The 12534-nt window shown below is 56.6% G+C and overlaps 1 protein-coding gene across 3 annotated transcripts; it reads left to right on the forward strand.

The window, feature by feature from the left end:
• The first annotated feature begins 219 nt into the window (after positions 1–219).
• On the forward strand, positions 220–9891 carry Clcf1 (cardiotrophin like cytokine factor 1). Of its 3 annotated transcripts, none has more exons than XM_050137239.1 (3): positions 220–697; positions 6526–6692; positions 8466–9891. In XM_050137239.1, the coding sequence occupies exons 1-3, from the start codon at positions 682–684 to the stop codon at positions 8958–8960; spliced, it is 678 nt and encodes a 225-aa protein (XP_049993196.1). In that variant the 5' UTR covers positions 220–681; the 3' UTR covers positions 8961–9891. The 3 variants fall into 3 exon arrangements, with proteins under 3 accessions (XP_049993196.1, XP_049993195.1, XP_049993197.1); XM_050137238.1 differs by lacking the exon at positions 220–697 and adding an exon at positions 1156–1365; XM_050137240.1 differs by lacking the exon at positions 220–697 and adding an exon at positions 3754–3887.
• The last annotated feature ends 2643 nt before the right edge of the window (positions 9892–12534 follow it).

Raw genomic sequence — 12534 nt, forward strand, 5'->3', positions numbered from 1 at the left:
TTGGAAATGGGACAAGCACAAGCGGCGGGACAATAGGCAAGGGGGGCGGTCAGCCCAGACAAAGGGCAGCAGGAAAAACACCATCACTAGTGCTTGGAGGCCAGCTTGCTGGCATTTGAGAGAATGTGTCATTGCATTTACTCAAGTGGGAGGGGGAGGGAAGGTTGGAAATGAAGAGGCAGAGGTAGGGTGGGCACAGGGACCCTAAACCCAGCAGGGAGCAGAGGGAAGGCCGGCATGCCCTGGCCGACACCACGGAAGAAGCCCACACCAAGGCCAGCTCCCTCTCCAAGCTCTCAAGGGTTTGCAGAGGGACGATGCCCTCCCTGCCCCCTCCCCCAGGAGGCCTAGGGTGGTACCGTCGCAGCCTTGCCTCACCTCACCCCCCCTCAGTGTTGTGGGAGGGAGAGGAGCCCCAGAAGCCCTCCCTTCCCTCCTCCCCCCTCTCCCCCCACCCCGGGGAGGGCTGCTACAATTTGTGGTTACAGCTTTACACGTCAGAAAAAAAAAAGTTTGCAGAATGTCCCACACCGAAAAAAAAATGCGAAACCGAGAGAAAAAAACCTGCGAGTGGGCCTGGCGGATGGGATTATTAAAGCTTCGCCGGAGCCGCGGCTCGCCCTCCCACTCCGCCAGCCTCTGGGAGAGGAGCCGCGCCCGGCCGGCCCGGCCCCCAGCCCCATGGACCTCCGAGCAGGTAGGAGCCAGGCGTCCGAGGCCTCGGCCTCCGCCCCCGCCCAGCGGCAGTGAGATCCGGTTCCCGTCCTCCTCCCCACCCCCGGAGCCCCACGCCGGGGCCCGGCCGGGGAGCAGAGCTCGGGCTGGGGAGGTACGGCCGGGCGCCCTCGAGAGGGGCCGGGTGGGGACGCGGCATTCCTGGAGTCCGCTCGGCGGAGCCGGGAGGTGGCCGAGAGCGCGGCGGGGAGCCTGGACGACCCGCAGACCTGGACGGGCGGCCACCTGGAGCCCCAGCGAGGCGGGGTCCCAGAGAACCCGAGGACACAGAGCCCCGCGCCGGAGTCGGGGCGAGCGACTCCGAGGCGGGCAGCGAGGGTGCGGGGGTGGGGTGGGGGGGACGGGACGCGGCGCGAGGGAGGAGGGGGCCAGGAGAGGAAGAGGGAGGGAGGGAGGCAGAGGGGGAGCCCGCGGCCGAGCAGCGGGAGGCGAGGGGAGGCCGACACCTCGGGCCGCGCCGAACTCCTTCCTCGGCCGGCGGGGAGGGGAGGAGGGCGCGCGAGAGGAGGGCGGAGGGCAGAGCGAGCCTGGCCGGGCCGGGCGGCCGGGCCGCGGGACTCCCGGCTCCTACGCTGCGCGCGGCGTGGCCGGAGCCCTCCATGCTGCCCACCGCCGCGGAGCCGGCGGCAGGTAGGGGCGGCGCGGCGGGGCGGCCGGGGCCCCGGGCTTGCGGTGGCCTGGGAGTGATTACTGCGGGAGGGGGGTAGGGGGAAGACGCAGCCCGGCCTGACCCGTCAGCGGCCCGGGAGCGCCGAGAGCTGCCGCCAGCCCCTCGAGCGGCCGCTTGGCCGGGCGGCCCGTGGCAGGAGGGCGGGCAGGGCAGGGAGTGGACGCGCCGGAGCGGGCAGCGGCTCAGCCGAGCCCCGAAGCCCGGCGCCCGGACCCCGCCTCCGCCCCCACCGCCGCTGGAAAGGAGCGGACGGGGGGGCGGGGCCGGGGGCGCCGGGGCCACACAAGGGGAAGGCGCCACCGCCGCCGGGAGGGGTCCGGGATCGAGAGGTCACGGTCGGGGAGGTAGGGCCAGCGACCTGCCAACTCCCACCGCCCAAGTTCTCGGGGCTGAGCCCCTCAAGCAAAGTCCGCGCAGCTTCTTCAAAGTCCCCACACCCATGTTCTCATCTACCTTTCTATTACACTGGCTTGCAGGAGGCTTCCCTCTGGGAGACCCCCAGTTTCTGTGTTCTCCAGAGCCCACGGGCAGGAAGAACCTGCCAGAGGAGGAGGGAGGGCAGACGGTGGAGGCTTGATAGCGGCAGCCCGAATGGTGGAGAGCATCAGGTGTACCTCTTTCGCCCCCGGAATCTGACCTAGGGAAATCTCCGACGTTCATTGTGTCTGACAGGCACCCAATCCAGGACACGCTGCCGTACCGTTCGCCCCCAAACACGGAACACAAGTTCTTATTTCCCAGACAAGTCGCACCCTCTAGCTCTAGTGCCCCGTAGCCACACTTCATCATAGAGGAGGAACAACTAGCCACTATCACTGGGCAGCCCCAGAAGCGTCTGCTGACTGGAGTAATGGCCCCCGGGCTGCACATTGTCGTGTCCAATTCGCACTTGTGCAGGCCACCCCTACACACTAGCTACTGATGCCTGACACTTCACATTCTTCCCCAGAATCCCACCTGCCTGCTCACACCCTGGCTCCTGCACTCTGCAGCCCCTCCCACACCCTCATGTACACTCTGACCTCAGCACCCTTTCCAGTTCACCCGCACCCTTGCTCTGAACTATTTCCTTCGTTTCTTTTTCGGCGGCTTCTGGCCTCAGTGGGCTGCTCAGCCTGTGGTTGTGGGCTCCCCCTCTGATCTCCCTGAGTGCTTCAAGAGCCCTCTTGTGGCAGGCACATCGGAGCAGCTTTTCCTCAGCCCAAGCGCGGCTCCTGGACTGACTTCACAGGGACCGATCGGCATTGCCTTCTTCTTTCCCTGCCCCTGGTTTCTGCTATCTTTTGGACTAGAAAGAAAGAGGATGAGAAAGATGGGCATGTTGGAGAGAACGCGGAAAGCCCCCACATGATTCGGCCAGGAGAAACTTTAGCAGGCACAGTGCTGGCTGCTCATGGAAGCCCACAGTCAGTAAACGGTTCGTGGCAGAGCTAGGTCTCCTGGTTTCCAGGCCTACCTTACCACCAATGCTCCCATCCCTCAGCAGCCTTGGGGGAAGGGAACCTGAGAAGACAGAAGCAAAGGAAGGAAAAAAATAGAAAGGGACAGGCGGTCTTGAGGATGGAAAGAAAGGTCTTTCCCTGGGTAGGATCCCTGCATCTCACACCCCTTCTTCGGCTACTCCCTCCAGCTCCCCTCAGTGGACTTCTCCAAGGTCACCCGGATGCTGGTTTTGGTCTGAATTGAGGGCAGGACCTTTTCTCTGGCTCCCATATTCATCCTAGACTATAGAACTTCTGGACCCAACTATAGGATGTACAGCTGTTAGCCCCTAGTCCCAGGTGCAGTCTTCCCCCTCAACCCTGGACATCTGCACTGCTGAGCCCCCCACCCTCACTGAGGGTGGTCAGCCTATGAGACGGGCCAGGAGCTGAGGGGAGGTTGGCTAAAGGCCTGCCTGTGTAGCATGTGGGGGTGGCCCTTGGGCTTGATGGGGCTAAGGCTGTGTGTGTGTGCGTGTGCGCGCGCGCCGCGCGCATGAGGGGGCCTTGTTTCCCAGGGCCCAGGGATCTGGATAGAATTAGGGGCTGGCCCTGGCAGGGGCCAGGATGGGGAGTGTAGGGGTGCTGCAGCAGGAAACGTGAGCTGCACTCATTAGCTCCTCGTGCTCAGCCGGATTTATAAACACTAGGAGAAGGGGATGTAAACAATCAGTGGGCAGCAGCCAGAGGCGGGACTGGGGCTGGGGGAGGGGGCTGCGATGCAGCCTGATGTGGGGTCCACCTGCACACCGTGAGCTGGAGCGGGAAGCAGAGAGCTGGGCTCTGGGCAGGGGTTGCCCCTGGCTCCGTGATCACACTAAGCTCAGGTGTTCTCTGTGCAGGCCTTCCAGCTTGGCTGCCTGAGAGCCGGGCACATCTTACCCTGATCAGAGCTGTCACAGGGCAGCTGTCCTGTGCTTCGCCTGTCCTTTCTCCTCTCCTGGCCTCCACTCTGATTCCTACGGTTGCTGCTCCTTTCTGCTTCTCTCCAGGACTGGTCGGTCAGTAGGCTCCTTCTGCTCTCCCGTGTCTCCCCGCCCCCCCCCCCCCAAGCCTGCAGTGATACAGTTACCTCAGAACTGAAATATTCCTGGAAACACCGGCCTCGTCTGGTTAATTTCATGAGCCGTTTTTCTGCCCAGATGACTTAGCTTTTGTTTATCCAAAGGCTTCTTCTCCCCCTGTTGTCCCCGTGTAAGGAGTTTTCTCCCCAGGGATATCCACAGGGCCCAGGAAAGGAGAGGGAAACAAGCTTCAGGTTGGGCTCCTGATGTTATGGGACAGACAGAGCCTGGTCCAGGATTTCCGATGACGGGGCTGCCTCTGGCAGGGTTGGGTGAAGAGGCCAGCCAAGCCTCCAGTTTCTGCTTTGGCAGGACTTTGGCAATGCCACTAACTTCCAGCAAAACCATACTTCATCTTAAAAACTGTCTTGAGGGGCTGGAGAGATGGCTCAGAGGTTAAGAGCACTGGCTGCTCTTCCAGAGGTCCTGAGTTCAATTCCCAGCAACCACATGGTGGCTCACAACCATCTGTACTGAGATCTAGCGCCCTCCTCTGGCGTGCGGGCATACATTGAGGCAAAATGTTGTATACATAATAAATAAATCTTTAAAAAAAAACTGTCTTGAGGCTGGGAGGGATGCTGCACAAATCATGGTTCTAGTCTCCAAACTAGCCCTCCGTGATAGCTGCAGGATCTACAGGGCGTTTGTCCAGATGTCCAGGGCTTGGTACAGAGGACTTGGACATATCTGGGGATTCAATAATCAGGGACTAAAAAGGAAAACAGAGTTAGGTAAGAACTGGGGCTGGAAAGGACCAAGGAATGAACACGGAAGAAAGTGGAGCCCGTTTGCCCAGGAAGCAGCTGAGTGTCTGATCCTATAGTCTGAAACACATGTGAACTTGCACACGTGTGCACATACGAGCTAAGATCCTTTCATTCCAAAGACACGGGTTCCTGTGTGTGACTGGATACACACTCTTCCATGCTCCGCCTGCAAAGCTGACTTAGTCAAGCGCCTGAGAGTCTGTAAGGAGTACCAATGCCACAACAAAAATCCTCAACTGCTTTCTAGATTCTGTATGAGACAACAGTCCTGGACAGTGACTTCTCACGGCTCCTAATGACAGACTCTAACCATAGTCTTAACTCCAAACCTACCTGAGTCTGACTACCGTCAGATTGTTGAACCTATCCACTTGTTTCTAAGCCATGTGTCGTTACAGAAGAATCTGGAAGTACAAAATGTAAACTAGAGCAAAGAAACCACTTGACCTCATACCTATCCAAGCTTAAAACCCAAACTATCTCTGCTTTGTGTGACATGCCAAACACCATTCTGTCTGATGTGTAAAGCAACATATTCACAGATTTTACTCTCAGCTAACCTTCTGCCTGCCCAAACCTAACCACATCCCCTTCCTGGACTCAAATCTCAACCACACTCACTCAACCAAATCCCAAATCCAAATTCATCTGAAATGTTAAGACTAGCCTAGTCCTTAAACCTAACCTAGCCCACAGCTAATTATATTCCTACTCTATCCTAGCCCAGATGGGTGCTGATTTTGATCTTGGATCTCACTTAAAAAGCCCTTTAGAAAAGTGTTTCCCACTTGACTCTGGCCCATCTAGTGGCCTCAATTCCTGGTTTCTGGGACAGTCAAACCTTCCGTTGTCTTCTGTGGGCCAGGCTTCCTCTTTATACCTCTGTCCCCTTGGTGTCCCCTCCAGCATCCCAGACAAAGACAGGGCAGACATTGGACATTGGCAGGCCTGTTGATACAGGCCTGTAATCCCAGCTGCTCCGGAGGCTGAGGCAGAAGGATCATAAATTCACAAGTAGCTTGGGCAACTTAGGAAGAACCTGTCTCAAAAAACAGAAAAGAGCTGGGCCATAATTCAGTGGTAGAGCACTTGCCTGTATGTCCAGGCCTTGTGTTTGATTCTAGCACTGCAGGGAAAGACAAGGGGGGTATCAAACTTGTTCCTAAGGGGAATACTACATCTTGAGATAACTCCATCAGACCCTCATCACACCCAGGAGTGATATCCTAGTGTATACTTACCACTTCTCGCTCCCCAAACCATCTTGGATCCTTCAGCCTGACCTTGGCTGAGAAACCCTACTCCTACCTCTCCTGGTTGAAGCCTCTCTCTTCACTCTCCCACAGGGCTCACTGCTCACAGCTCGCCAGAATTAACATATGCCATATCCCCAGCCCTTTGTTCCTGCTGCAGTAGGACTAGAAGACATGGAGAAGAGGCCGGGACACACCTGGAACTCTGGCATATTGTCATAAAGTCCCTCACGCCTGGTCTGCCCTTCTGAGTACACGCTTGCACATAGTTTTGGCACATCCAGGGACATACATGCCAGAGACTCAGCTGACAGATGCAGTCAAGCATCTACTGATAGACACAGATGCCAGGACTTTGTCCTTGCGCACATACCTCCACACTTGCTCTTGGACCAGAACTGTTTCCCTTCCTCCGTCCCTCCACCTCCCATCCGGTCTCAGCCTCACCCCCCTTCCTAGCCCAAGGTGGGGACAGACACCTGAGGGGCTGCCAACTGTTTCCCTGCTTGGGCCTGGGCCCACCCTCATACTTCTTGCCCATCCTGTCCACAGGGGATTCGTGGGGGATGTTAGCTTGCCTATGCACAGTGCTGTGGCACCTCCCTGCAGTGCCAGCTCTTAATCGCACAGGAGATCCAGGGCCTGGCCCCTCCATCCAGAAAACCTATGACCTCACCCGCTACCTGGAGCACCAACTCCGCAGCTTGGCTGGGACCTATGTGAGTATCCTGTCCCCTGTCCTTTTACTTTGGGCACTAGATAAAGAGAGAAGAGAGGCCTTTGGGAAGAGAGAGCATGGTGCAGGGGTCCTGGTGAATGATTGGGTGATGAGAAGCCCTTTGGGTCCACACGGTTTCTCCATCTGGCCTATCTCCTGCCCTTCCCTCTCAGGTGCGCCCCCATCCTGGCCCCAGGACTAGGCATGTGGGCAGGCCTCGAACCCGCCTTGGCCCATTGCCCCACTGGCTGCCAGCCCAGCTGCCTGCCTCCCCCTGGGGGCTGGGGAAGTCTCCTCTGTTTACACCGTGTTGTGGTGTCTCTTGCAAGGGCGGAGCTGGGTGGGGATGGAGGGGCCCCACCTTCTATGCTTGTGTTCCAGCTTGACTCTGCCCCCAGACCTGGGGCCCTGCTGTTCTAGACCCATGGGCCTCCCTCCGTCTGCCTCTCCCATCCTTCACAGGCCTCTTGGGGAGCGGGGGTCGTAGGAGAGGTCTACGGAGAATCCAGGGCAGTCACAGCAAGGGGTTCGGGGTATGGAGGGTGGTTCTACCGTAAGAATTTGAGGGTAGTCCAGAGAGGTTCATAGAGCCCAAGAGAGAAGGGAAGAGGATAGGAGGCGCTGAGGACCATGGGGAACAGGCCCCCTCTTCCCGTGTTCCTCTTCCATATCCCAGACCCTACTCCCGAGCCAGGGAAGAAAAGGGGAGGAGGGTGACGGGGGAGCTGGCTCCAGCCCCAGGATACACCGAGGAAATTAGTTTGTCTCTGTGCTTGTCAGCGTGTGAACCTCCCCCTGGGCCCTTGCCTATCCCAGGCCTCGCCCCTCTTCTCTCCCCTCCCAGATGCACATCTCCCACGTCCCCTTCCCTGGGCCTCAGGCCGATCCCCTGAGGCATTGGCAAGGGCTTTGCCCTCTTCCTATACTGTACTGCCTTGCATGCCCTGCCTCCTTCCCCTCTTGAGATGGCCTCAGTTTCTCCCTTTCGCAGCTCTGCTCCTAGCGACTGAGTCCTCTTCTCTGGGGTGTCGGTGAGTATCCTACTACCCCTTGTCCCTTTTGCTTGAGGAACCGGGTCTGTCGAAGAGGAGTTTTGGTGCCACCCGACCCCTCGGCCTTTGATACAGATTCTCCTCTGGCTGGTTTCCTGCGCAGAAAACCTCTGCTTGAGTCTGCTACCCTTTCTAATTCCCGACCCTTTCTCTCCGGACATCTTCTGCCAAATTTCTTGAAGGAGTCGTCTACACCCTCTGCCTCCACTTCCTCTCCACCCACTCATTCCTTAACCCCCTGCAATCTGGCTTCCAGGCCACAGCAGCCGCCTCTCCCAGGTCACCAGGCATCTTCTCACCAAACCCGACAGCATTCTCTGAGGCTCATGCTCACGTTCTGCAGCGGCCTGCGGAGCTCTGCTGCCTTCCTGAGCTCTTCCCTGGCCTGCACTCTCAGAGGCCACCTTCTGCCTCTCCAGCCTGGCCTCCAGGTTCCTCGGGGTCTTCTTCTTCTCTGCCTTGCCCTGTGGTGGGCACTCTCCGCCCAGCCAATCAGCACATCCTTCCTGAGTGGCTCCTTCGTGGTTTTCTCTTTCTGCACCTCTCCATAGGAGAGGCCATCACCCCACTGCTTCACCTGTCACCTCCATGCAAACGACACACTTGCTGGAAAAGCTCAGGAGGTCTATGAAGAGGGCTACCATGTTTGGGAGGAGGTGTCTCTCTGGTGGCAGGCTGCCAGTCTGCCCTCCTCCTTCCCCATCGCGCTCTCCTTTTCACAGCTGAACTACCTGGGGCCCCCTTTCAACGAGCCTGACTTCAATCCTCCTCGGTTGGGGGCAGAGACCCTGCCCAGGGCCACTGTCAACTTGGAAGTGTGGCGAAGCCTCAATGACAAACTGCGGCTGACCCAGAACTATGAGGCCTACAGCCACCTCCTGTGTTATTTGCGCGGCCTCAACCGTCAAGCTGCCACAGCTGAACTGCGGCGCAGCCTGGCCCATTTCTGTACCAGTCTCCAGGGCCTGCTGGGCAGCATTGCAGGAGTCATGGCAGCTCTTGGCTACCCACTGCCCCAGCCTCTGCCAGGGACTGAGCCAGCCTGGGCCCCTGGCCCTGCCCACAGTGACTTCCTCCAAAAGATGGATGACTTCTGGCTGCTGAAGGAGCTGCAGACCTGGCTATGGCGCTCAGCCAAGGACTTCAACCGGCTTAAGAAGAAGATGCAGCCTCCGGCAGCTTCGGTCACCCTGCACTTGGAGGCCCATGGCTTCTGATCTCTGACCCTTAGCTCCCCCAGACCCCCTGCCCCAGTCAGCTGTGCTTCCATTCTGGGGTGAAACCCCTGCATACCAACATTTGTTGAGCCAGGAAACAGACAGTGGGAACTCTGTCCTCCTCTGCCATGGGTGGGGAATGTGAGCCCTGTCCCTTGACTAGCTCCTAGAGTCCTAGGGCCTCAGAAAAGGTGGCACCATCCTGTTTCCACAGAGGTCATGCTTGAGGGAGTCAGATGGCTCAGGCGGGTATAAAGGTGCTCCCTTGCTCTCTGCTCACCACTTGCCAGTGCCCACTCCATTCCTCAGGTGGCACTTGCAGAAACACACCTGGAGGGCATGGGTGGGGCCACTGTAGCATGTACCTTTCTGGGCTGAAGCCCCTTGGCTTCCCTCCCTCTCCTTGGATGGGTGTTGCTCCCCTACCCCGGTAACTACATATCCAGTTCAGGAAACAAGATGACCATGCTAGGGAGTGAGGGGTAGGGTCTGTGCTGGAGGCAGCCTAGAAGCCAGAAGATGTAACACTAAGAGAGGTGGGCAGGGACGGACCAGACCCAGCCGTCACCAAGGCGATTGGTGGCACAGGGCGGAAACCCAAAGCTTTGTTGAGCATCAGGACCTCGCCTTGAATTTTCTTGCCGGCATCTCGGTGCCTCCTCTCCGTCCCCTTTCCCAGGGTATCTGTGGTTGCCTGGCCTGGGGAGGGCAGCCACAGCCACAGCCACAGGGTTTCCTGAAAGTTTACATTGCAGTAGCATTGTGGGGTGAGGGGGATGGCTCCCCAGGCCCTATCCCCAGCCCCACCCACTCATGACTCTAAGTTTGTTGTATTAATATTTATTTATTTGGAGATGTTATTTATTAGATGATATTTATTGCAGAATTTCTATTCTTGTATTAACAAATAAAATGCTTTCCCCAGAACTTGGACTCTGCCTGGCCCGACAGTCTTCCTGGGGCTCATTGCTGGTGACTCTAGACTTGCCTTCCAATTCCCACTGTTTCCTTATATCTGGAGGTACACAGAGCTTGGGGTGCAGGCTCTTCCTGGTGGTCCTGTGCAACACAGGCTCCTAGAAGCCATCCACTCCTTTGCCACACCAGAATGTCCTGGTCCTCCTGAAGCTGTGGGTGTCATGTCTTTGCCTGGCTTCCTTGCCTCTGGACTGCTTTTCTGGTCCCCAGGTCTGTCTGGCCGTGAATTTTTCCACTTCGGTCCAGCCTGCACTTAGTGGGGAGAGCCGACTCTTGCTGATCACTAAGTCCTGACATTCAGTCCCAGACTCCCCCAGGCTCCCTCAGGCTCCCATCAGTGCTGCCTGCTGGAGCCCTCACTGCAGTCTTCTCCTAGGGAGGATGATGGACACTAGCCAAGTCCATGTTCTTTGCTATGGATCTGTTCTTTTCCCGCCAATGTAAAAGCCTATTTGGAGGAAGAGAATGCGTATTGGATTGCAGGAGAATTGGAAGGATGGGAGGGATAATCTCAGTTCCAATGTCATTTTATAGCCCGCTAGCTGGGTAGCCTCAGACAAAGTTTCCCCGCCTTCGGTTTCCCTGTCATCTATAAAGTGGGGATATTAAATACGCTTATGCGGTTGTTGGAGAGGGTAATGGAAATCTCAAAGGTGCTTGGCTATCGCAGCAACCGCTCCAGTGATTACAGGTTAGCTGGAACATCCCTGTGTCATGACATTTTAGTTGTGAGCTGCTGGATAAGTTAATGGGTTAATTGCGCCCAGGAAACACATGGCTATTTTATGGGAAGAGCCTCCTAAAGATAATGCCTTAAGCAAGGAAGTAACAAATGATGGTAGTGCCGGTCAGCTGACAGATACTTTAAAGCCCTAATTACCTGCCCTTCACTGTGCTGGTTGGGTATATTGAAGCCAGAAGACTCAGGCCTAACTCGGCTCCTGCCGCTTTGGAACCTGCAATTCACTTAGGAAGAAAGATCAGTTTCCCCAAAATGATACAGAATAGAAGCACATTCACATGATGTAGTGGCTGAGGCAAGGGTAAAGTGAGGGTGTGGGCAGAGGAACTTCTGCAGCCTAACCAACCTGTGTCCTGTCCTAGAGTGAGCTGGCCCAAGTGGAACATGCCCTGCTTCTATGGACTGGGATACCTGACCAGACACTCACAGGACTCTGCCTCTTTGCCTGAGAGACCTGAGGCACCAGGGCTTTCTCTATGCACAGGAAAAAAGGATACTGACTTGTGACATGCAAAATATTACATGGGTAGGAGGAAGGCAATAAGGAAAGCAAGGGTTCTGTCTTCCAGGTCTTTCTCTTTAGTATCACCCCCTTTGTTCCTTCTTCCCGTTCCTCTCTCCCTCTCCTTTTCTTCCTTTCCTCTCTCTCCCTCCTCTGTCTCCCCCCCCCCAGCCTCCTCTGTGGCCTTGGCTGCCCTTGAACTTGCAGCCCTGCCCCCACCCCTGCAGTGCTGGGGTACAAGCACACATCACCGCGCTCTGCTCTGCTCTTCTTCCCTCTGTGCAGAACCCAGCTCAGGCTCCAACCTAAAGGTGTTTCTCGTTATTCTGTAACGTAGAACAAACAATTTAGAAATGGGAGTAGTAGGATGATCTCCCATAATGCTGGGCTCTGATGAGGCAGATTTGCTTAAATGTAGAAAGACCTAGGCAATGGGCTGGCAAGATGACTCAGTGGTTTGAGACACTTGCTGCCAAGCCAAACAACCTGAGTTTTATCTCTGAGACCCACATGATGGAGAAAGGACCAATAAATATTAAGAAAGGTAAGAAGTCAAGCAGGCAGACCCATGCAAATGGAAGTCTAGGACAGGGCTGTACCTAATGGGGTGAAGGGTCGAGGCTGGGACCACTTGGGAAGGAAGCAGTACCTGAAGCCATTGATGTATTTAAGTGCCTGGCACAGCAAGCGTTCAGTACACCCTTTGCATATGGCACAGGGTGGGATTCAAAACCATTCTCAGGGCAGGAAGATTGTGGACGGGTGGAGAAGACAGGGCAGGAACAGGTAAGTCTCCTCAAGCAGACGGGCAGACTCCAGGGTTGTCAGCCAAAGATCCTGATAGTGTTTTAGCACCCTTCCCATCAGTAAAGTCCTTGGCATTTGATTTAAACTGGTGGAGAGACTGCAACAAGAGCGTTTTTAGAAGCTGAGAGCCAATCGGCAGTCTCATGCTCCAGGAAACAGAGAAGGAAGTGGAGGTTTCTGCTGACCGCTCCAGTGGACAGCAGATTAGCATGGCTTCTCTCAGTGTGGCAGCTGGGGGTGTGGTCAGCACCACACACACACACACACACACACACACACACACACACACACACGCACACACATCCTGAAAGCCCTTCTCCCTAGTTTGACATGGGTCATATGGAGAGAGCCAGGTACTGAGAAGATGGAGCAGGTAGAAGAGAGGGAGGACAGCAGCTGCCCAGGGCTCAGTTGGGATGTAAGGCACACCCCATTTCTTTCCCTCTTTTACCCACCCACCCCTTCCTCAGGTCCTGCCACTCACCCTGTGCTGGAGCTCAGTCCAGCTGAGGGGATTCTAGGCAGCCAGATGAACACCTCTGCAA

The sequence above is a fragment of the Alexandromys fortis genome, unplaced genomic scaffold (genome assembly GCF_014885135.2).
Source record: "Alexandromys fortis isolate MF-2015 unplaced genomic scaffold, M_Fortis_MF-2015_v1.1 scaffold_3, whole genome shotgun sequence".
NCBI classification, from domain to species: domain Eukaryota; kingdom Metazoa; phylum Chordata; class Mammalia; order Rodentia; family Cricetidae; genus Alexandromys; species Alexandromys fortis.

Bases quoted from the DNA above. Each gene is read 5' to 3' on its own strand.
- Clcf1 (XM_050137238.1), top strand. From the start codon at position 1,335: ATGCTGCCCACCGCCGCGGAGCCGGCGGCAG. The intron at 1,366-6,525 runs GTAGGGGCGGCG...TCCTGTCCACAG, and splicing joins CGCCGCGGAGCCGGCGGCAG to GGGATTCGTGGGGGATGTTA. The intron at 6,693-8,465 runs GTGAGTATCCTG...TCCTTTTCACAG, and splicing joins GCAGCTTGGCTGGGACCTAT to CTGAACTACCTGGGGCCCCC.